Source organism: Gobio gobio (assembly GCF_949357685.1).
Source record: "Gobio gobio genome assembly, chromosome: 15".
Taxonomy (NCBI): domain Eukaryota; kingdom Metazoa; phylum Chordata; class Actinopteri; order Cypriniformes; family Gobionidae; genus Gobio; species Gobio gobio.
This window is the reverse complement of record NC_137108.1, coordinates 21179718-21206171: the sequence shown is the minus strand read 5'-3', so window position 1 is coordinate 21206171 and position 26454 is coordinate 21179718. Positions and strand designations below refer to the sequence as shown.

General features: G+C 39.2%; 1 protein-coding gene across 3 annotated transcripts in view; it reads right to left on the bottom strand.

Annotated features, from left to right (window-relative positions):
* The window catches only part of fhod3b (formin homology 2 domain containing 3b), a 250841-nt gene that overhangs the window by 59519 nt on the left and 164868 nt on the right, over positions 1–26454 (bottom strand). For all 3 annotated transcript variants that reach the window (XM_079837560.1, XM_079837561.1, XM_079837562.1), the window contains exons 6-9: positions 12374–12468; positions 2298–2409; positions 652–746; positions 402–545 (exon numbers count right to left, since the gene is read on the bottom strand). In XM_079837560.1, the coding sequence (XP_079693686.1) occupies positions 402–545; positions 652–746; positions 2298–2409; positions 12374–12468 (446 nt within the window). The remainder of the gene's footprint in view (positions 1–401; positions 546–651; positions 747–2297; positions 2410–12373; positions 12469–26454) is intronic.

Here is a 26454-nt window from a genome sequence, read left to right as displayed (position 1 = left end):
ATATTTCCGATACTAGTATCGGAATCGGGATTTGATGCAACCCATTTTCGCATTCTCCTTTGTCTTGTCGCGCTTGAATGGTTTAAAAGCATTTGCATGAATAAAAGCGTGATCATATAATTCAATTCAAATTTATTTATATAGCGCTTTTCACAATACACATTGTTTCAAAGCAGCTTTACAGAAAGTGTATATAATGTAACGTTAGCCAAAAGATGACAGAAAAAACAGATGCTGAGTTAAATGCATTAAATATTGTTAAGTTATATATTGCATGCGTTAACGCATTAACATTGACAGCACTAATAGTTTCATATCGTTAAATTACACTGGATTGCACATTTGAACCTCTGGATCAATCAGACGCTGTCCAATTGAAAAACAAACTGAGCATGCGCTACCTCATAGATGTTAAACTGCTCCACTAGGTCCAAGTCTGTGCCCTTCCTGTTGACGTGCCTCTGCGCCACGGTCTCCATGCCCTGCTCCTCCAGACTGTCCACCACATCGTAGAAAGAGTCCTGGTCTGGAAGACCAGCTAATGTCTGGAGGAACACCACAGATATGTGAGAATATACAGTATATAACAATAACAAGTGTGAGTGTGCTAAAAGAGTCTGAAATCTTTGAAACATAATACTGTGCAGGTACCTTGTTGATAAGAGTCATGGCATAAACCAATAGCTCAGTGTCCATTCCATCTTTTTCATCCAGGATTTCCATGGCATTGGACCAGGGCTTACAGCCTGAATTCACATAAATAAAAGGGTCATAAACAATCTGAGTGTCTTGTCCATTTAGTCAATTTAGACCTATTTAGTAAGGTTTTCATTTCAAGAATTTTCCCTTTTAATTAGGCTTTTTTCTTCTTACTTTATGCCAAACAAAAATTACTAAATGAATCCTAATTTAGAAATAGAAGAGGTGCAGTCATACGGAGCCCCTAAAGAGACATGGTGGTGGAAAAAAATATAAGATGGGAGGAAAAATAATAAGTCAATGCTTTTTGTGTTCTCTCACAAATGTATTGTGTTCCTCCAAGAAACTTTGCGTTCACTCGCAAAACATTTGCTTTCCCCACAAAAACTTTGTGCAAAACAAATGGGCGAGAGAATGCAAATTTTCACAAAACATTTGTGAGAAAATGCAATAGTATTGACATAATTTTTCCTCCATCTCATATTTTTTTCCTTCACCATGTCCCTTTAGGGGCTCCGTCATTGTATGTATGAATTTAATTTTTTATGTATTTCTGAATAAATTAACAGATTCTGACATTCAGATTCACTGAATTCAAAAGGAACCATGGTTTAAAATCGGTATATACTTCAAATATGGCTGGTTCAGAAGCAAATGTGCAGCATTAGTTTGAGGTGAAAATGTCTGTAATGTAAATTAATAGCAGAAGACGTTCTGCTTCATCTGCCAGCCTGTCTGTCTCTCACTGGGAGACCAGAGACAGCCTTCTCTCCTCTTATGTAACAGTATTAAAACAGTATTCCACTTTTTCATTCTAGCTGTCTTATATGAGTAGCTCTGGTCCTATCAACACCTTTTTCCATGAGCTCAGTCCATTAATCTTGATTTACTCCTGCTGGCAATATTATTTTGTTCACTTCCAAAGCAGAGGTCGATAATATGAGCAATTACCAAAGAGCCAACTCAGATAACGGAACGCTCTCAGAATTTCTCTAAAGCTCTTTTAAGGTTCTCTCAAAGTTATGAACAAATGTCCTTCCAGTAACATTAATAGAATGTCTGTTCAAAATTATCCGGTCTTTAATAATGTTCTCAGAATGTCAAAACAACAAAAAAATCTATACATTGGTCATAAAAAAAAAAAAATCTTCATGAAAACGCAATTTTTTGACATTCATCTAACATTTTTTTTTACATGTTACTACTTGTTTCAGAACGCTTAGAGAACATTCAAAAGTAGCGTTTCCCATAACGCTTGCAAAATTATAAAATTGAATGTTCCCTTTTAAAAGGGACTTTCTGAATGTTCAGAGAACATTGTTGCTTCACTTGTTGCTTCCTCTCTTCTCCTGTTTTAACCTGAAGGGAACCAAACCTCACCAGAGGAGAGAGTTTCTCCCCATCATCTCTGTCCCAAAAAACATTGTAACAGCCAGACTCTGGATATGAGCTCAGCTTGGACTAAAATACAGAGACTGAGAGTTGAAAAGAGCTGAAAATGGATTTCCAGACACTGTGACAACTTTCCAAGTGTATTTCACTTTCCATCTGTGTGTGTGTGTGTGTGTGTGTTTGTTTGTGTGATGTGTTCACGTTACCTTGCTTGGTGTCCACGGTGTTGACGGCCTGGATGAGGAGAGGAGCGTTGGTCTCTGTGTATTCCACAAAAACCAGCAGCAGCTTCAGAGCAGTTTTAACAACCAACCGGAACTGCAAACACACACACACACACACACACACACACACACACACACACACACACACACACACACACACACACACACACACACACACACACACACACACACACACACACACACACACACACACACACACACACACACACACACACACACACACACACACACACACACACACAGAGAAAGAAAGAAGCACTATTTATCTCTGTATAACAACATACTGTAAACAACACTAATATTAACATTTGCCTTTACACCAAATACAATTACATTTTGCAGCCTAGACTTGATCTTACACTGTCTAGACTAAATTGACTGTGTATTTATAGGATGTAAAAGCCCAGAGAATATCTTGACACTTTTTCCTGAATGGGGAACCATGGAGGATATTGATAACAACATCTGACACATGACTGCAAACTGACAGGAGGATGAGCTACATTAAAAGTCCTGCAAGTTGTCTGTGATATGACTCCTGTTTTTTTCTCTCTCTCTCTCTGTTCCCTGTTCCATAGGAGTCACGGCTTTAGTTTTTCTTATATTAATTTGTAGATCTAAACTCTATAACATATGTATTACAACTAGTTTTTTACCTTTGTTTTTAATAGCCATATACATATATAGTTCCATTGGTCTAACATTGTGAAAACATAATTCACATTTCTTAGCATTTGTAACATATACTTTTAGCCTGTTTTCCAATGTACTTTCTTACCCCAATGTTTGGAGAAGCTGCGTTGAGAATGACGCGGTAGGAATGCTCTGTGTGATTGCGTCATGAAGCACTTGTGAAATCAGTTCAATGGTGTAATGGGACTTCATGCAATGCAAGCTTCTGATAGGATGAAGTAAGTCGCTGACAGGTGTGCAGGAAGTATAAGAGGGCAATGCAGCGTCTCATTCCCTTTTCAGGGAAACAAGGTTACAGTTGTATCCGGGATATCCCTTTCAAGAGAACTCGCATTGCATCGAGAATGACGCTGTGAGACCATTTATACCCACACCACCATAATGACAAGTCTTATATGGAATCATGAAGAGCAGCACTAAGACGAGAGCACCTAGGACCCTGGTGTTGAGTCCTGGTCTAGGTTAAACGAATGTGTGCGGAAAGGGCCACCCCGCGCATCTTGCAGTGACACACCGGATAAAATAGCCTTAGAGGCAGCCATACTCCAAGTAGAGTGGGCCCGGACTGACATAGGTGAAGGTTGTCTGGCCGACTCATATGCAAAAGAGATAGCCTCTACCATCCCCTTGCTCATCCTCAGCTTCGATGCTGGGGACCCTTGCTGGGTGACCCAAAACAGACAAACAGCTGTTCAGATTTTCGCCACAGGGCAGCTCTCTGGACGTAAGCACCTAAAGCCGGAACTGGATAAAGCAGATTGTTTCTTTCCTGGTCTGGATCTCGAAAGGGAGGAGGACAGAACGCCTGCAGCACAATATATCTAGCCACATTAGTGGGGACCTTAGGAATGTAACCCGGCCTAGGGTGAAGAAAAGCCTTCACCATTCCAGGTGCAAACTCCAAGTACGAAAGGGCAACTGACAGGGCCTGCAAATCTCCTACTCCTTTAAGAGACGTGATGGCAAGGAGAAACAAAGCTTTAAGAGTCAGGAACTTGACTGGAACCTCCTTAATAGGCTCAAAGGGAGCCAAAGGGAGGCGTTCTAACACAACGGCCAAATCCCAGGCCGGCACCCTAGTGCGAACTGCAGGCCTCAGCCTAAAGGTACCACGGTTCTCTACCCAAAGACATACCACCCAAATGAATGTGGTAAGCAGCAATGTCTGCACATACCTTTAAGGTAGATGAGGATAACCCTGCAGCGAATCGCTCTTGCAGGAACGCCAGCACTGTACCAACAGCAAAGTTAACTGGGGCCGGCTGATTACTACTGCACCAAGAAGTGAATACTCTCCACTTCAGCGCTTAAAGTTTCCTCGTGGAAGGAGCTCTGGAGTGAAGTATGAATCTATGATCTGGGCCCCCTCAGAGGCCAAGCCCACTGTTTCCACAACTCTGGACGGGGGTGATGAATTGTGCCCCCTGCCAGGGACAGAAGGTCCCTCCTGACCGGAATCTCGCCAAGGAAAGTCGTCGAGGAGGGGCACAAGTTCTGACAACCATACTCGGCCCGGCCACTTAAATCATATGTATCCCCACCCGTGATGTAGCGAGGGCAGGGAGGAACACACAATTTAAAATGTTGTTTGCTAGCCTTAACTCCAATATATAATTTATATGAGACAGACAACACCATAAGACAAACGATTTCAACAGAGAGCGCTTATTGAAGACACAGAAGCTAGCGTTGCTTTGTTTGGGCAGGCTTTATAGTTTTCTGATTTCACACATGCTTCACGGTGCACTCACACAGAGCGTTCTCACAGCGCCATTCTCGACGCAGCACAAGTTCCCTTTAAAGGGAAATAAACTGAATTAAATATATATATATATATATATATATATATATATATATATATATATATATATATATATATATATATATATATATATATATATATATATACACTCACCTAAAGGATTATTAGGAACACCATACTAATACTGTTTTTGACCCCCTTTCGCCTTCAGAACTGCCTTAATTCTACGTGGCATTGATTCAACAAGGTGCTGAAAGTATTCTTTAGAAATGTTGGCCCATTTTGATAGGATAGCATCTTGCACTTGATGGAGATTTGTGGGATGCACATCCAGGGCACGAAGCTCCCGTTCCACCACATCCCAAAGATGCTCTATTGGGTTGAGATCTGGTGACTGTGGGGGCCATTTTAGTATAGTGAACTCATTGTCATGTTCAAGAAACCAATTTGAAATGATTCAAGCTTTGTGACATGGTGCATTATCCTGCTGGAAGTAGCCATCAGAGGATGGGTACATGGTGGTCATAAAGGGATGGACATGGTCAGAAACAATGCTCAGGTAGGCCGTGGCATTTAAACGATGCCCAATTGGCAATAAGGGGCCTAAAGTGTGCCAAGAAAACATCCCCCACACCATTACACCACCACCACCACCAGCCTGCACAGTGGTAACAAGGCATGATGGATCCATGTTCTCATTCTGTTTAAGCCAATACCTGACTCTACCATCTGAATGTCTCAACAGAAATCAAGACTCATCAGACCAGGCAACATTTCTCCAGTCTTCAGCGGTCCAATTTTGGTGAGCTTGTGCAAATTGTAGCCTCTTTTTCCTATTTGTAGTGGAGATGAGTGGTACCCGGTGGGGTCTTCTGCTGTTGTAGCCCATCCGCCTCAAGGTTGTGCGTGTTGTGGCTTCACAAATGCTTTGCTGCATACCTCGGTTGTAACGAGTGGTTATTTCAGTCAAAGTTGCTCTTCTATCAGCTTGAATCAGTCGGCCCATTCTCCTCTGACCTCTAGTATCAACAAGGCATTTTCGCCCACAGGACTGCCGCATACTGGATGTTTTTCCCTTTTCACACCATTCTTTGTAAACCCTAGAAATGGTTGTGCTTGAAAATCCCAGTAACTGAGCAGATTGTGAAATACTCAGACCGGCCCGTCTGGCACCAACAACCATGCCACGCTCAAAATTGCTTAAATAACCTTTCTTTCCCATTCTGACATTCAGTTTGGAGTTCAGGAGATTGTCTTGACCAGGACCACACCCCTAAATGCATTGAAGCAACTGCCATGTGATTGGTTGATTAGATAATTGCATTAATGAGAAATTGAACAGGTGTTCCTAACAATCCTTTAGGAGAGTGTATATACTCTGAAAACTTGCTTTATTATCTCATAAAATTTTACTTCTCAAGTAAAGCATCTGCTTTTATCACGGTTCATATAATCTTGCAGGAAACAATTCAAAGATTTTTGCAAAAAGTTATATGCTTTCTGCATTATAGATTGAGACATTAAGGCATGATATTTTTAGGAAAACAAGGTGAAAGCGAGAAGAGCCCTGAAATCCAATAGAAAAAAGTACATCTGCTGATTTGGTGATCATAAACATCCATTCACATCCAACATCTAGCACACACACACATCTTTCCTCTCATATGTGCTAATGTTTGCCACTAGAGGGCTGGACAGGACCAAGAGAGAAAATCTACCCAGAACACTGCTTGCCGTGCGAACCCATGCCACACTCTGTGTGCTGGCACACCTGGAAGTTGCCCTGCTGAGTTAAAGCATGCTTTACAAACTTTGGCTTAAAAGAACATAAATACAAGGGGAAAAAAACGGGAAAGTCAGTCATGAACACTGCGTGCAAAACTACGCCACCCTCTGAGTATTGTTCAAGTTGGCACACCTGGAAGCTGCCTTAACTTAAAACATTTGCAAACACTGGCTAAAAAGAACATAAATACAAGAAAAAGAACCTTTCGTTCCTTATTGAATTCATTACTTCTGAACAAAATAATAGATCTGGTAGGCTCTCAAAACAAGTGTTTTTGATCTACTTTTGTTTCAAGACTAGGTTTTAAAACCAAGAAATAAAATGTATTAATCTTACCATGAAGTGCACAGGCCCAGCAATATGCAAAATTATACATCTGACAGAGGAGGAATACATTTGGTTCTGTCAAAATTGTAGTATTTGCATAAAACATTTTATAAAAAATTTATTTATATCATTAATTTTATTTTATTAAATGCATCAAGCATTGTCATAAGCATGCACTGGTATTCTGGAAGATACCAATAAGCCAATAATATTCATGGTCTGGCTGATGATAAATTAAAAATCTATAATATTTTCTCTAAATAAATTAAACACTGAAAGCTAAAATCAACTGTTTTGTCAAAAAAAAAAAAAAATTTCAACTGTTTTAATCTACAAGTGAATTTAGGCATCACAACATGATAATCTACATGAAAAACATTCATTTTGTGATTTGCTAAAAATAACATTTAAGAGTGTTATTAAATTATTGGTGTTTAACTTTAAGGGAACATTAAATGATGGCAAAGGTAATCTAAAAATAAAAAAGGGCAAATGAGCATGCAAAAGTAAATATTTAATATCGTCTGTTTGTGGTTTGGTATCACTTTCATGTTTTCATGTCTCTTATTTTGAAATTTAGTCATATGTTTTCTGTTTCATGCCATGTGATCCAGTCATGTGTTCTTGCAATGTGGTTCCTTTAGCTCATGGTTGCATTTAACTGCACTTTTAGACATTGGCTGCATCCGAAATCACATACTTCCCTACTATATAGTAGGCAAAAAGCAGTATGTGACTAAAGAAGTATGTCCGAGTTCACAGTACTCATAAAAGAGTAGGCAAAAAGTACCCAGAAACCTACTATTTCCGGCGAGATTCTGAAGTGTGCATACAATGGACACTTTACTATCCCATGATGCCACGGGAGAGGATTTGTAAATGGCATTGAAGAGACGCAACTGACGCTGACTTTTTAGCACGCGCAAAGTAATTACTTAATCAAAATTGAGGCATTATGCGTTTTCGGCTGCAGCCATTTACTCACAAACTTCCCTAAGCACTTCCCCTCGGGGGAATCCCTGCCACCATTTTGAAGTGCATTCAACTTCGTCAAGTGGACAAGGGAAGTGTATTTGGACAGACCCTTGACCCCTCGATTTTGACAGAGGGAGCGAGTCAACTTGTACACTCCAGTTAGATCCATAGACCACAATGCAACACAATTGTGACGTCAAGTCACAGTGCTCACACTTAATTTTCCACAAGTGATCAAGGGCTTAGGGCGTTCCATTTATAACTCATTGCAAGTGTTCCGCCAGTAGTAGGCACTCACGCAACGTAAGGAATGACATACAAACCAAGTGAACGAGATGGAGGGAAGTTAGCAAGGGAAGGACTACAACTGAAACACAGCCCATGTACCATTTTCTCATTGGTTTATTGTCTTGCCACCTTGTTATCTGTTCTGTCTTTTCATTGGTTCTTGTTGGATTATTTCAACTTTGTCGTTGGTTGTTATTGTCATGTGTGTTTCCATGTCCATGTATTTAAGCCCTTATGTTTACCATGTTTCCTGGCCGTGTATTGTTTGTGAACTCGCTTTAATATGTCGTTTTTAGTTCGAATCCTACTCTGTGACAGTTCTACGTCACTAGAAATTATATTTGCATAATGCCCGCCTATGTTGTAAGTTGTCCATCCACGAACAACTTGTCCCGTCCTCAAACACGTCATTTTACTGACGACTTCTTCTGAAATCTTGGAGTTTAACACGAGATTCGCAAAACACTTACTCTTGAAAGATGGGTCAGTATTCAGTTTATTTGGACCAGCTTGCTCCTCAGAATCACAACCTGTAAGTATGAGTAATTATTGATGTATATATTTTCTACCGGGTGTTCAAAATACGTAGTTTTGTGTTTTATATCGTGTACGTTTTCGGCTAATCGACTAAATCACGTTATTACTGTCTTACTGAAATAGTTATGCTAATCAGCTGTGGATCACTATCTACCTATCTACCACTACCTAAAACTCTGTCTATTAATGCAGATTGTCTGTCGTTCTTACTACTTTGAGTAAAGATTAAGGATGGAGTAAGATTTGTTTTGCAAACTTTAATGTTACATCAGTCATTCACGTTAGTGCTTGGCTAACATATGCACCATTATTGATACAGTTCCCGCACGTGCACCACAATAAATTAGAAATAAACACATTGGTTTGTTGACGGACAATGCAGATGGTGAGGAAATACAGTTACAACATCTCATAATGTACCTCAAAATGAGTAGGGAAACGTCCTGCTCAAGTCGTCCTTGCGATGGAGGTTCGGGTTGAATAACTAGTTCTTCTAATGTTTCATCATCGGACTCGCAATTGGGTTGAGATGGTAAAATCAACGTCATAGTTACGGTCTTTACAGTGTGTACAATCACTGAGCTTTAGGAAGCCTACGCACGGAGCGAAAGTTCAGTTATGGTAATGGCCTTTTGTTTCTGACCAATCACAACATACTGGGCTATCTGACCAGAGCAGAGTAGACTCTCGGGAAGAAGGGATTTAGAGGGACTGATTCATCCGTTGAGTCGTTTGAGAATCATTGAACGTGTGGTCATGTGTAATGTATATTATGAGAAAATGAATAGGAGACAAAAAATCAGGAGCCTTTAAAATAGTATAATAGGTGCACTTTAAAGCAGAGTCTGTTCACTTTCAAATACACTGCACATGGGTTCCTTCAACTCTCCTTCCAGTGGATGACTTGTTATACTATACAGGGAGTGCAGAATTATTAGGCACGTTGATTTTCTGATCATATTTTTTTTCCAGGCACATTTGACCAATTTCAAACCACAGTAATCCTAATAACTACTATTGATTTAGTATTTAATAATGTATAAGTGATATATAATTGTTCATGAAGGCTGGAAATGAAAATCACCTTATATTCAGGTGTGCAGAATTATTAGGCATGTTTCCTTTTACAGATAAATTGAGCCAAAAAAGAGATTTAACTCAGACTGAAAAGTCAAAAAGTATTAAATGCCCATGAGAAGGATGCAATACTAATGCAATACTAGACATTGCAGTTAAGGCATGACCATTGGACAGTGAAATGCTCGTTGGGTCAGCAGGATCTGACAAAAACAGGTGGTGAAGAAAAGACACCTGTTAACTGCAAAAGAATTAAGAATTAAGGTGAAGAATTAAGGGTGAAACCATCAGGAACCCTTTAGTCTCCAGCGCCACCATTTTCCAAAGCTGCAACCTACCTGGAGTCTCCAGAAGTGAAGGTGTCAGGATCTCAGAGACTTCAGTTAGGTAAAGAATCCTAAAAAATTACCCCCACTAAATAAGAATCACAAGCTGAAGTGTTGTAAAATACATGAAGAAGGTTTTTTTATAGGCTTTATGGACAGATAGGTTGAGAGTGACTCTTGAAGGACCAGCACCACATCCTCTAGTACCACTGTTTGAAGAATTCATCTTCCAGAATCTGGCAGTACGTTTTGGGAGTTCATTTTTAGTCCATCTCTGCAAAACGGACTTCAGGATGGACTAAAATGAACTCCCAAAACGTACTGCCAGATTCTGGAAGATGAATTGCTGATGATCGCTGGAGACTAAAGGGTTCCTGATGGTTTCACCCTTAATTCTTCACCTTAATTCTTCATTCTTTTGCGGTTAATAGGTGTCTTTTCTCCGCCACATGTTTTTGTCTGACCCTGCTGACCCAACGAGCATTTCACTGTCCAATGGGCACGCCTTAACTGCAATGTCTAGTATTGCATTAGTATTGCATCCTTCTCATGGGCATTTAATACTTTTTGACTTTTCAGTCTGAGTTAAATCTCTTTTTTGGCTCAATTTATCTGTAAAAGAAAACATGCCTAATAATTCTGCACACCTGAATATAAGGTGATTTTCATTTCCAGCCTTCATGAACAATTATATATCACTTATACATTATTAAATACTAAATCAATAGTAGTTATTAGGATTACTGGTTTGGAATTGGTCAAATGTGCCTGGAAAAAAAATATGATCAGAAAATCAACGTGCCTAATAATTCTGCACTCCCTGTATATATACACACTCACCTAAAGGATTATTAGGAACACCTGTTCAATTTCTCATTAATGCAATTATCTAATCAACCAATCACATGGCAGTTGCTTCAATGCATTAAGGGATGTGGTCCTGGTCAAGACAATCTCCTGAACTCCAAACTGAATGTCAGAATGGGAAAGAAAGGTGATTTAAGCAATTTGGAGCGTGGCATGGTTGTTGGTGCCAGACGGGCCGGTCTGAGTATTTCACAATCTGCTTAGTTACTGGGATTTTCACGCACAACCATTTCTAGGGTTTACAAAGAATGGTGTGAAAAGGGAAAAACATCCAGTATGCGGCAGTCCTGTGGGCGAAAATGCGTTGTTGATGCTAGGGGTCAGAGGAGAATGGGCCGACTGATTCAAGCTGATAGAAGAGCAACTTTGACTGAAATAACCACTCGTTACAAACGAGGTATGCAGCAAAGCATTTGTGAAGCCACAACACGCACAACCTTGAGGCGGAAGACCCCACCGGGTACCACTCATCTCCACTACAAATAGGAAAAAGAGGCTACAATTTGCACAAGCTCACCAAAATTGGACAGTTGAAGACTGGAAAAATGTTGCCTGGTCTGATGAGTCTCGATTTCTGTTGAGACATTCAGATGGTAGAGTCAGAATTTGGCGTAAACAGAATGAGAACATGGATCCATCATGCCTTGTTACCACTGCGCAGGCTGGTGGTGGTGGTGTAATGGTGTGGGGGATGTTTTCTTGGCACACTTTAGGCCCCTTAGTGCCAATTGGGCATCGTTTAAATGCCACGGCCTACCTGAGCATTGTTTCTGACCATGTCCATCCCTTTATGACCACAATGTACCCATCCTCTGATGGCTACTTCCAGCAGGATAATGCACCATGTCACAAAGCTCGAATCATTTCAAATTGGTTTCTTGAACATGACAATGAGTTCACTGTACTAAAATGGCCCCCACAGTCACCAGATCTCAACCCAATAGAGCATCTTTGGGATGTGGTGGAACGAGAGCTTCGTGCCCTGGATGTGCGTCCCACAAATCTCCATCAACTGCAAGATGCTATCCTATCAAAATGGGCCAACATTTCTAAAGAATGCTTTCAGCACCTTGTTGAATCAATGCCACGTAGAATTAAGGCAGCTCTGAAGGCGAAAGGGGGTCAAACACAGTATTAGTATGGTGTTCCTAATAATCCTTTAGGTGAGAGTATATATATATATATATATATATATATATATATATATATATATATATATATATATATATATATATATATATATATATATATATATATATATATATATATATATATATATATATATATATAAATAAAAAATGTATAACGCATCACTTGACTCACCAGAACCACTGCACAAAACATCATGATATTAAATACACAAACTCATTCACAATTATAACAGTCAAATGTCCTTTACCTTTGATCCAACCAGTGTGTAAAGCCACTGTACAGTTTCATTGTGTCTGATAAGCCCATTCATTCCATCCACGTACAGCATGATTTGTCCAAGAGCTAAAAAAGAGAAAGAGAGAAATACATTATGTTGCTATACACTTAAGTTTGAATGTTTTTCAGTGCATTGTTTTACTAAGGTGTTCTGATTATTGATAACTGATACAAGTCAAATGAGCCCACCCCCACTAGTCCTAAATATTCTAGACTAGTCTTTTGTTATACTTAATATTCAACAATATTATTGATTTGACTGCACTGACACTATTAGATGAGAACTGAACTGAGCTGGATGATGACATAACTGTTTTCTGCACTAATGAACTATGAAGTATATGAACTAATTTGGAACTGAATCAACACTGAACTGACAGCTGAACAATGATAATTTACAGCTGCTGTACAGAGGAACTCTGAATCATTCTCCTGTTATCACTGTAAAGCTGCTTTGAAACAATCTGTATTGTATAAAGCGCAATATAAATAATGATGACTTGACTTGACTAATAGCTCGGATCCAGTGCAATCTTTTTTATTGGAAAAAAAGAAAGTTGAATTATTGCCCTGACACAATGATTTTTTTAAATGAATTGTTGCAGATAAAGTTAAGTAATGTTAAATACATTTACATTTATGCTTTCGGCAGGAGCTTTTATTCACATTGCACTCAAGATATATATTTTATCAGATCATGTTTTCCATGGGACTTGAACCCATGACCTTGGCGTTTTCTAGTGCCATGATTGAGCTACAGGAACACAATGAATAGTTCACTGCTTTGAAGACAAGTTAATCAATTACATCTACTGGCATAAAATTAGACCTCTATTTCGTGTGTGCTAGCGTGGGATTTGAACCTGGAGAGATTTGTATCAGGAGTATGAATTCAACCTCTGGCCCACCTCCCCATTGGATTAATCCTCATATGCACAAGCACATTTAGCAAGTGCAAGTTCTTAGCATTTTTAGTATTTCATATTAAGTATTTTTCATATTGAGCAAAAATTGTGGGCTTTGACATTTTTCACTTGGTATGCAACAGTGAAGCAAAACGGCTTCATACCACTTGGTAAGAGCTTGTGTGTGTCTTTGCATGTGCACAGCAGTATGGTCAGTGTTTCCATTGTCTTCATAAAACATCATTGGCGCTCCTTAGCAACTCAGGGGAGGTCTTCTGGTGAGGGAAGTGCCGTGACAGAACTTGAACTATAAAGAAAACTCTTCACACGCCAATGAACCCTCACAAATGTGTCCAAAGTTTAAAGTAATCAGACTACAAACAGATACAATCCTCTATATGTGAAGAGCAGGATTGTGCTCTGATCAAAGTGAAGAGTGTCAATGAGATCCATCTGGTGAATACACAATCTGCTGCAAGGAGTTATTATAACACACACACATTAACTCGCATGCTCCTTTTAACAGGTTAACCATTCTCAAATAAACAACTAAACTTTGCACAAACTTTAAGGACTATAACACTTTCAATCTTGACCCAGAAATATACAAACAACTGCAAAACAACATTTATAGGTCAATGCATTCAAGTTGCATTAAATTACAAGATGATTGTGTTCTGGAACTTTTCGTGATGGTGGCGTGTCAATTAAACAATGATGGCGCAAGCAAACTGACCATAGGCCCCGCCTTAAAAAGTGTTACTGACCAGTCCTACCTTAGCAACTGTTGCCGTTCACAATTTTCTCAGATAAGCTTGTGTGTTTGGATAGTTTTAAAAGCAGTTTCAGTGCATTTCAATTTTGCAATTTAATACATACCACATAAAACAATATTGGGAATGATCTAAAGATTCTGTAAAATATATCATAAATATGGTAAAACGTTGTGGCTTGGTCACTTAATTTTTCAAATTATAATTTTTTTTTAAAAATATATTCTGAAAAGTTTATGCTATATTGACCCTCATTCCCAGACAAACCTGCACACATTTTAAATGAATGTTGCTAAATTAATGAAATTAATTTTATTTATGTATTAATGCAATAACCATTCCAATTGGATAGTAACTAAAGAAATACTTCATAATGAATGTGTTGTATACATAGGAACAGTTATGTTCATGTAAACTAATGTTAACCATGATTTTCAGAAGTAATTTAACAAATTCTATAATGGGACACAGCAGATAAAAAGATTCTAGCAATATAACAATACCATTCATCCATGTTTTACCTCTTTATGAGCACATTTTACTGAAAATTATGCTGAAATCTTCCAAAGAGCTGACCAACAGTAACCAATAAGGGGCGGTGCTTAGAGAAGGAAATATTGATACTGATTTTAAGTTGCAATGGTGAATGTTGACTGTAAAGTTTAGTTCTATTTTGTTCACTGTTGATAATCAGTGATTAGTTTTAAGAGGTGACAGGTGCACAAAAGTAATAAAATAAATAAATAAAATGTTGCTCTTCATTTTATTGCACGATTGCTAAAAATGCTTCCTATCTTTGCCAGTACTGACACTGTCCAATGCATCTATTTGATTCTAACCAAAATGATTTAAATGCACATCATAATAACGATTTCCAAACTTCCAAGGAGGGAAAGGCAGCATATGTTCAAGCTGAGAGACTCCGTGGACAGGCAGAAGTCATAACAAATAGATTCGCACGCACACATCGTGCAGTTTAAATATTGCTCTTGAAGCCTGAAATCTCAGCCTGTGTGGCAGTGCAGTGGGGAAAACATTTGAGCAGGCTGATCCACCCAAGCGTAACATGACTTCCATTTGTAGCAGGACACATAAAGCAGGTCATAACAAGAGCTCAGGGAACTCCATAGGAGGCCACTAAAATCACAGAGCTTCCATTTGACTGAAAAGACTGGATGAGGAAGAAATTAAACGGAGAGCATTGACAAAGACACAAGCAACAACGGTTGAAGGTCACTGTGACTTTCTGAGCCTTAGTTCAGCTGAAGAAATATTTCTGGCTCCATTGATAAGACAAACCTGTAGTCACACAGATACTATACATAGCTGGCTTGCTATTTTAGACAGACCAACCAGGTTATTTTTTCAACCCAAACGCTGGGTTGAGCCTCTTGGGTTATTTTTTGTGGTTATTTTTTCAGCGTTTTGGTCATTTGTTGTGGTAATTTTTTCAGTGTTTGGGTAATTTGTTGTGGTAATTTTTTCAGTGTTTGGGTCATTTTTGTGTTAGCCACCTCATGGGTCAGACGTAACAACCCAGAGGTTTAGTTATTTATCACAAGCTTGTTGCATCCTCTTCAGGAGAGAGCAGTTCTCAGTGCCATTGAATTAGTGCATTTCTTTGGTAAAACACAGTTTTGTGTACATTTTATTAAGGGCCCTATTTTAATGATCTAAGCACATGGTCTAAAGTGCATGGCGCAAGTGCAATTAGGGCATGTCCGAATGCACTTTTGCTAGTTTAACAAAAGGAAAAATGGTCAGCGCACCAGGCGCATGGTCTGAAAGGGTTGTCCCTAATCTCTTAATGAGTCTGGGTGTGTTTTAGGTGTAACGTGCAAAAAAACAATCAGAGTCACATCACCCATTCCCTTTAAGAGCCAGTTGCGCTCATGTCATGGCGGATACGCTATTTACATGGCTGAACACTTCTCTAGCGAGGAAACGGATCTGCTCGTCCAATGACGCCTGCTTGCTTGTCATTACTGCTAATTCTGATAAATGCGATGACTATCCATTATGACATGTAGGTATTTTTATATTTATGTACACAATATTAATCTTTTACATTTTAATCCTTTCATTTTTCATATTTAAAAATGTTTATGTGCTGCTGTGCGTCTGCTGTGGCGCATATTACTAAATCACTCTTTAAATAAAATAAAAAATATTGTACTATTGACTTTAGACCAGGTTTTTTTTGGTCAATTTCAGTTGCCTCAAAATAGTAACGTGCCAACAATGCACCTGAACACACCTCGTTTTCAGACCAGCACGGCCATGGGCGCAAATGCATTTGCTATTTAAACAATGTGGTACAGGATGTGAAAATGATAACTGCGTCGGGCTGAACTAGCAAAAAACACTTGCGTCGTGTCTGGCGCCGCATTGCGCAGGGTGTATGATAGGTTTATATATTGTTACTGTGAATGTCGCAGAAGATGGAAACAGCCGATGCCGTGCATAAAATATATGATTTTATTTGCAAAGATATCTAAATACTTTGGATGTTAAATATGTCCTCAAAGCTGTTCACTGTTTGTTAATGGGAAGGTTATGGAGTCTAGCCTGACAAGCCAGACCCATATCAAGATGTTGGGTCTGGGAACACACCATTGGCAGGGCTCAATTCGAGGGGCGGGGTCTTTCAAATTCCCTCTGCGCGCAATAGGATAGCGCTACAACCAACCAGAGCAACAAAGAAAGTGAAGCGGAGCTAGTTGATAGATAAAATTTTCGCCGTATCCGGTCTGCAAAACTCCGAACACATCTTCCTTTCTTAAGAATGACTTCAGAGCCGTTCTTTGTTCTTTTCTCAAAGAGCTTAACTTCAAGTCTTCCAGAGTCGCGGCCAAAGCCAATTCGAAAGACCGCTGTTCGCCAGCTTCTTTGTTTAGAAGTAGCACGCGGAACCACGGCAACTTTGCCATCATTATGTTAAGCCCGCCCACCGACTCTATACACGATGTGATTGGCCTGACCAGAGTTTGTTTTTTCCAGCTCGCAAGCCAACGGAGAGTTGCTAGACTACCCTGGCTGCAAATTATGTTTGCTGCCGCTAGGGTGCGTCTAGATTTCTAGGCTATATGGTGTCAGTCACAGCATATTTCACCTTTCAGTGAAATATAGAACGGCCAGCAAGAAAACCAGCGCCATTACGGTGGAAACGGGATAACAGAGACTGGTCGATTACACCTGAATTCCTTCTAAATATTAAATTTTTACTTCGTGTTTCTTAAACAAGTTAAAATTTAGGCAATATTGTATAGCCTACATATTAAAAATAGTATGAAATATGCTATAATGTGAAATATGATACTCATCGAAAATAATAACACAAAGTTATGTAAACCAGTGGTTGTGTGGAGTATTTTACAAAAGTTTAGAGAATTTAAGTTAATCTGTAAGCACTAATTCATGTATGATGTATAAAAAAATAAAGCTATTTTAGAAAAAAATATGAATGAAATCAACCCATTATGCTGAGTGAAATAAACAACCCAATTTTCAGGGTAAATTTAGCCTAACGTGTTTTGTCCTATATTTACCAAGAACTTGGGCTAAAAACAACCCAAGTTTGGTTGTTTTTGACCCATTGTTTTTTAGAGTGCATGTAAGGATCATCATTCAAATACTACAATCATTTAACAAAATGGTGTTTGTCCAGAGATTGACACACTCTCCTCACGCCAGACCGTTGAAAGAAAGATGAGCTCTACTGGACTCTATACTCACACAATGAGGTTGTTTGATAAATAGCATGCCTAAAGCCTGACTGAATGCGTATACATGGACAGAGGCGTCCAAGACCTCCACGCGCTCACCAGCACATGCACACTGAGTTTCCTTTGTAAAATTTAAAATCAGCAATAAAATCAACAATAGTAAAAACATAGAATTATGTTTATCAGACAATGAGTCAACGACAAAAGGTAGTGTCTAACATATGCCAAGTTCTTAGAAATGGGCTCTTTGTATTAATGTCAGTTTCCTTTCATATGCGAGTGTCTAAAAAAATACAGACAACCTGAACAAATCTTGACACAGACATGGTGGTCCTATGGAGCTGCTAAATGGACATGTTGAGGAAAAAATATACCTGATAAAATATTTCAATGCTTATGAAATAATTTTTTTCCATCAGGGACTACGTAGGGTCCATGTGGTTGCACCATATTGACTTCAATTTGGCAGACAAAAGTTTAACAAAAAAAATTAATATTTGAACAAAACTGCTTTACTGTTGCCAAACTACTTAAAATATTTTATTTTCAAAAATCTCATCATTTTAGTGAATAAAATTTTTTTTTTTTAAATATAATAAAAATATCAGGGTGGTGCAACTTTACACCTAAAAGAAAATATCAACATGAATTTTCATTTAGAAATAAAACATATGCATCACAGAAGAGGTCTATTCAAGTTAATAGTATGATTGCAATGTATTTAAAATAAATGAACTTAAATTAAATAAAATAAATATTTCCCTAAAAGATGACAGGCTCTTTTAACTGTAAGGCCAGATTTATTGAGTGTTACAATTTCTCCCATTCATTTTTCTACAAAAGGGTCCGTCTGCTCCTCCTCGCACTGTCTCGGTCTCAGTTCATCCAAAGCTAAAAGTGTTTTGGTCTGGCTTTGACGACGACTGAAGAAGATCATTTATATATCTCCTGACCCAACTGTGACACTAAAACCCATTTAGCAACACTGCTAAACTTTACTGTTTCCTGGCACCTTCTGTAGCTTACAGCTCCAGATTGTACCTGAAACGATTCGTTTAAGCTGGAGCAGAGCCTACAGGACAACGGCTGCCAGATTCCCATAGCAAGAAAGAGAGAGGGAGACCGAAGGAGAGCAGAGCGGTGACCAGGCTGAACTCTGTCTACTGTGTCTCCACATGGGAGAATGAGGAGTTATGAATGCACCACACGCACGCCAAGATTCCCAGGTGCAGCGTCTGGTGTGTGTGGCTGGCTGCTGGAGTGACTCTTCATCTTTTATCAATCAAGGCTAATTACTCAAAACATGTCAGTGACAACATTCCACATGTGTGTTTTTTTTTTTTTTTTTTGCTGCTCGCACAGTTGCAAGACTACCGGAATGACACATGCACATAGTCGCTCGTTCACGTGGTGCTGCGATGTCTCCAGAGTCCCGTCGGAGCAGCGTGCACACACTTTTCACTCCATATCGAAGCACATCACTGATTGTTTGTAAAGACATGATCGACCCTGCAGACAGACAGCCAGGGCGTTCGGTGAGGGAGCTGCTGAGAGACAGGTGAGAGATATAATGAGCTGCTCTTCATATGCTTCACGGACCAGAACATTCCAGAAAGCTCCCAAAAGGATCGTTTCAGCACATTGGCTCTGAATGAGAGCACAGGAGATTAAAGCTGGGGGTAATGAGAGCTAAACCGAGCGGATTCCCATCTAATAGTTAGTTTGGATAGGATGTTTAAAGTGTGCCATTTCTGCACCGCTATTGTCACCAAACGTAAGCAGGGCTTGACATTAACACCCGCCAACCCGCCAAATACGGTTTGTTTTCCGCAGTGGCGTAATGCAGTCACTCCTGCTAGCAATGTAGTGTTGTCAAAATATCGATTTTTCGATACATGTCGATACTGAAATATCTGCGCTTTCTCGCTCTCTCATCTCTCCGACAGCAAGTTGACACACAAACCCGCCTCCCTTCACTCACTTGTTTCATTTGCTCCCGATGAATATCGTTGGTGTTACAGGGCTTGAATTGGATTGTGCCTATTGCGCACAATTTTACTCATTCACATAGATTTTGTGCGCACAGTCTGAGTGTGAGCACAAAATCTATGTGAATGAGTAAAATTATGCGCAAAATAAAGCTGCCTCTTGATACTAAAATGAGGGTTTTTTGTGCTTAAAAAGTCAAATATACACAACATAATGACAAATTGCCAGTCTTGGTGAGTATTTGCGTTAACACAGTCAGATACGTTTTAAGTGAACGTAAACAGTTAAGAAAACGCATGTGTAACAGTATAATGGAGGTCTTAAAGTGACAGCAGGTATATACCTGATATACCTGCTGCCAAATTATACGATAACATTTTTTTAGTTAAAATGAATGTTTATTGTAATCAACATTATGCCACAAATGTTATTGATTGGTTTTAAATAATAATAATAAAATAATTATAAATACAGATACATACCACACATGAATATTGTGTCAATTATTGCGGGATCTTTGATTTTTCTATCAATAATTTTCAGAATTTAATAAAATAAGGCAACATTCCCTCAACTTTGCCTGCCATCTTGAATTAATATTTTCAAAGAGCTAGTAATGCATTCTGGGATTGTCAGAATCTGTGAAGGATATACACTACCGTTCAAAAGTTTGGGGTCAATTTTGTTTTTTTGGGGGAAATAAATTAATACTTTTATTCATGCATGAACTTTTTATTCGTTAATAAATTACATTTATTGTGGTTTCCACAAAATCTGTTTTCATTTCAACAATACGAAATGTTTCTTGATGTCCAAATCAGCATATAAGAATGATTTTTAAGAGATCATGGGAATTACATTTTAAAATATATTACAATAGAACATTTTAAATTGTAATAATATTTCACAATATTGCTGTTTTTACTGTATTGAATATTGTGGCTGGGTGGAAGTAGAGCTTTCTGAAACCTTCTGTAATCCCTCACTCATGGCCAGCTCCACAGTTGGGAATCCCTGTCTGTTTCTCAAGGCTTTTAAATTCTCTATCCACATATTTAACCATTAGTTACCATGACTCCATCCCAGGTTTCATGCGCAGTGGCCAGAACTTGGCAACATTCTGTTTTCTCTCTCATGGTCTTTTCTTCTGCACCCCTCATTTGTTTCATTTACATTTCAAATTTCCCCTAGAACTGGGTCAGCCAAATTTTGGGCCTGTCTGTCAACATGCTACATTTATTTTCATAGGGCTACAGGCCTTCTATCAAGGTCCTACTCTCCACAACATGCAAGGGAGCTTTTACTGCACTCAACACTTTTCTAAATCCAGTGAAACAAAGTCTGCCGCGGCTATCGGTGCTGTTAAAGTCAGGTATATTTCTTTTGTTAAACCACAAAGTAGAAACAATCTGCAAATGTTTCCGCAGAGAAAGAATGTGGGTTTTCTCCCCCACCGGACATGATAGACTGGTGGTGCTTTTGGGGCAAACTGATGACAAAGAACTTTTCCTGTAAACTTTGACTTATTCAGACTTCCCTTCTAGTCTGATTGGGTTTTGATTTAGCCTCCCTGTTTCCTAATGAGACAGCTTTATTACCGGTGGCCATTAAATTGCCATTACGAGCAGTTTCTGGATGCAGTAAATTCAGTAAGAGCTCATCATTACGCAATCAGCAGAACCCTGTGCAAAATGCTTGAGTCCTGTTACTGTTGTACCCCTTCAGCCCGGTCACAGCTTGCTGGTAAATCAGGGGGCACTGATTCAACCAGGCATACTACTACAAGAAAACAGATTGTCAATTGAGCCAGACGGAGAGTACTCAAATCCTCTGATTATAATTTATGCACACCCAATGCATGACAAAGTGTGTGATATACATTGAAAAAAAGGTCACAATAATGAATAATAAAGTCACAACTGGAAGAAATAAAAGTTACAGTCGAGATATAAGTACATTTTATAAGAAATAAAGTAGTCATTCTGAGAAACCAAGTCATAATTGTGAGAAATAAAACCACGGTTAAGATGAATAGTTGAATTTTATGAAAAACAATGTAGCACTTGTGAGAAATTAAGTCACAATTGTGAGAAATAAAGTTGCAGTTGAGATATAAAGTTGAACGTTATGAAAATTAATAGCAATTACAAGAAATTAAGTCGTAATAGTGAGGAAAAAAATTGAGCTATGAAGTTGAATCTTTAGAGAAATACAGGCATAACAATAACATTTTGTGTTGGTCCCCCTTTTGCTGCCAAAACAGCCCTGACCCATCAAGGCATGGACTCCACTAGACCCCTGAAGGTGTGCTGTGGTATCTGCCACCAAGATGTTAGCAGCATATCCTTTAAGTCCTGTAAGTTGCGATAGGACTTGTTTGCTCAGCACATCCCACAGATGCTCGATTGGATTGAGATCTGGGGAATTTGGAGGCCAAGTCAACACCTAAAACGTTGTTCTCTTCAAACCATTCCTGAACCATTTTTGCTTTGTGGCATTATCCTGCTGAAAGAGGCCACAGCCACCAGGGGAGACCGTTTCCATGAAAGGGTGTACATGGTCTGCAACAATGCTTAGGTAGATGGTACATGTCAAAGTAACATCTACATTGATGGCAGGACCCAAGGTTTCCCAGCAGAACATTGACCAAAGCATCACACTCCCTCCGCTGGCTTGCCTTCTTCCCGAAATGCATCCTGGTGCCATGTGTTCCCTAGGTAAGCGACGCACGCACCCGGCCATCCACGTGATGTAAAAGAAAACGTGATTCATCAGACCAGGCAACCTTCTTCCATTGCTCCGTGGTCCAGTTCTGATGCTCACGTGACCACTGTTGGCGCTTTCGGTGGTGGACAGGGGTCAGCATGGGCACCCTGACTGGTCTGCAGCTATGCAGCCCCATACGCAACAAACTGTGATGTACTGTGTATTCTGACACCTTTCTATCAGAACCAGCATTAACTTCCTGAGCAATTTGAGCTACAGTAGCTCGTCTGTTTGAGTAGCATGTCAAAATGTTCACTTGCTGCCTAATATATCCCACCCACTAACAGGTGCCGTGATGAAGAGATAATCAGTGATATTCACTTCACCGGTCATAATGTTATGCCTGACCAGTGTAAAGTACCAATTACAAAAAAAATTAAAAATAGTCACGGTTGAGATATAAAATCAAGAAAAGCAAAACAGTTTAGTCTTTTCTGTTCATCACCTGGTAAGCTATAGCTATTTATAAAAAAATATATATTTTAGTATTTTAAAATGTTATATTTTCAACCACTCAGTAAACATTTGAAATTCAGTGTAAACATACAGGATATTTGCCGCTCTGATTATCCCTGGTGTGTCGTACACCATGATTCTTTTGCGGTCAAGAAACATGAGCCATATTGTTTTTGTGGATGATTCGCTTTTGGCACACTTAATACAATGGAAAAATATAGGAATCAGCAGTAACCAAGACGATTCCAAGTAAACACAAATGCCGGAGACAACTGCAGGAGCAATAAACTGCTGAAGGATGAGCCACGGTGAATTGTTATGGCACTTCAGAGGATGCTTATGATGCTTTGCATTGCACTCCATATGATGAAATTGCACTCGGTAAAAGGTTGCAGAGACTATTAGTCATCAGCGATATAGCTCAGCGCTAACATTGACAACTCTAACGGCTAGCGGCCATAAATCCCGCTTTATATTCTTGCCCTGAATCATTCCAATGATCTTCCATACAGTGGCTGACTTCATGTTTTGGGCCAGAGCCAATTGCTCTCTTTGTGATTTATGCACACACATGCACGTATGGTTGTAGCCCAGGACGACGTCCGCGCAAACATATGTGTTTAAAGGCCAAAGTGTTAGTGTGTTTTAGCATAGCCAAGTCCTTATGGTGCAAATAATCAAAGGGCAGGAAACACCACACATTCTTCTGCTGTAAGACCTGCACATGGTGAAAAACAGGCTCATTTTTTTATCTAAATGTAAGCATCACACTAAATAGTTTGCATGTTTATTGTGTTGTCGATGTGTGTTCACTAGAGATGCACTGGCCAATCAAAAGGAGGTGGAAAAAGCTGTCGGATAGTTACAAACTGGTGGAGTGAAGCATGAAAAACAGCAGCATGAAAAACAGCAGCATGAAAAACAAAACAGTTATTTAAATCCTGAATAAATTATACACAGAAAGTGAACAACACGACAATATTAGAAAGTTCACATTACTCTAAGTGTCACTCATGCGCCTGTTTGCAATCATGCTGCTTTCTAAAGGACGCAATAAATGTCTTATTTACACTGTGTCAACAACTTGTTGATTGTGAACATTCTGGTTTTGTCGTGTCACTTGTTACACATCTACACCACAAACAGCACTTTGACTTCCACATCTCAGTTGGATTGTTGTTGCATATTCAAATGTATTTTTTAAAGGTAAAAAAGTATTATTATTCTTTTTTTTGGTGAAAAATCATGAATTTACAAAGCTCTGCACAACATGCAGAAAAATATATATTGTAGCTACAAAGTAAGAAATAAATATTGTGGCTCTGAGTTAGACTGCTAACTAAAATGATTTACTTATAATAAGGAAACAATTTAAAGGGATAGTTCACCCAAAAATGAAAATTCTGTCATCATTTACTCACCCTCAAGTTGTTCCAAACCTGTATGAGTTTCTTTCGTCTGCTGAACACAAAGCAAGATATTTGGAAGAATGTTTGTAACCAAGCAGATAGAGCAAACATTGACTACCATAGTAGGGAAAAAAAAATACTATGGTAGTCAATGGTTGCTCGATCTGCTTTGTTACAAACATTCTTCCAAATATCTTCTTTTGTGTTCAGCAGAAGAAAGAAACTCATACAGGTTTGGAACATCATGAGGGTGAGTAAATGATGACACAATTTTCATTTTTGGGTGAACTATCCCTTTAAGTCGAGGGAACCAATTCTTAAAAGTGTACTGTAACTTTTCCATCCGCTAGAGGTCGCCTATTCAAAACCAGGGTTTCTGAGGTTTCAAATTCAAGTCAAATTTAAGACCTTTTTAAGACCTTTTTAAGACCATTATGAATTAAATTTAAGACCTATATCACGCAATAAAAAAACATACAAAGGAAATGATGTTTGATGAAGCCAAGTTGAGTGCAGAATCTTGGGACATGTGGTCTTCACCTCACAGCCGGTTGAAAAGAATCGGGATAGGACTCGGGCAGAAATCACATTCATGGATGTGATTATTAACGTTACTGTAATATAAAGCAGAGCAGGACCGAGTGTTGTGGAGCTGAGGAACCACTGGAGCGATTGTTAATAAGATGAACGCAACACACGCCTCGCCTCGAATTCGGACAGTTGTTGAGTGTACATCGGCTGTACACTTGTTATCGCCGTATATGTGGGATAGAATGAGTGCACTCGACGTCCACTATGGTTCCCAACACCACTACAATGGCTCAAACATAAACCATACTTTTATCTGTGTTGCTATGTGTCATGAGAGTAAGCAACTGAGCAGCTAACCCTCGCGAGCGTCTCACTTATTATGAACCCACTAGCGGTGGCACGGTTCACAAAACCCACGGTTCGGTTCGTATCACGGTTTTCGGTTCTGTACGGTTCTTGTTGTTGTTTTTTTTAATCGTTAACACTCCAGAAATTTACATCAGCATATTATATATATAGCTTAATCATCCACAATTGTTATATCATGTAGAAGTTGTTTCCTAACTGGCTGCCTACCGAGTCCGACACAGTGGCGTAGCATTTTTCATGTTAATCATGTCAATTTTGATCAGAACAATGCACTGTGGCTTTAATTCAGCTGACCTGATTAACAAATTTCACCATGAAGTGTTCCGTGTGTTTCACAATCACCATATGACATCCAGCGCTGTGAAAAGAAAGAAAAAAAATACACGAAAACACAACACTGCCAGAAGTTTTCGCCCAAACTTCAAAGGCATGTTTAAATTATTAAAACTAGAAGCATATCTTAACTTTTAAATGTTGCATTTATCATGTGAACTACTTATATACAACATGTTATATGCATGTGTGTATGAAACAGAGGGGAACACGGTTGCATTTGCAGCAGATATATGCTGCCCATCATAAATCAAAGCATGAGACAGACAGGGGTCGGAGGAGAACACCGGAAAATGTGACAGAATGGACATTATTTGTCTGTATTTGCAATACATGAGCGGTTCAGCTGCGCGAGACAGGGCGCTTGCGTCTCCCGCTCTCCATACGCACTGCATCTGCCCTGCCTGCTATATGTCGCTGGCGCATCCTCCAACAGTCTTCCTTATCTCTCCCACTTGCATTTCTACACGTGACGTGACCTGCAGCACTCCACTTTTACTTTACTTTACTGTATGTCCACATACACAGACACACAAACACACACCTCTTATTTCACGCGAAAAGGACACACACTGTCTGAGGTAACATACGGGCACGAGGATACATTGCGCATGCGTCGAAACCGTGCAACACACACGCTCCGAACCGAGACAAACGAACCGAACGGTTAGATTTTTTTTCATGTACCGTGCCACCCCTAGAACCCAACCAGCATACCCAGTTAAAAAAGTCACTGCTCACCACTGATATATACGTGTTCCCTGAGAATCATGCCGTTGCTAGCACCATGCTCTTC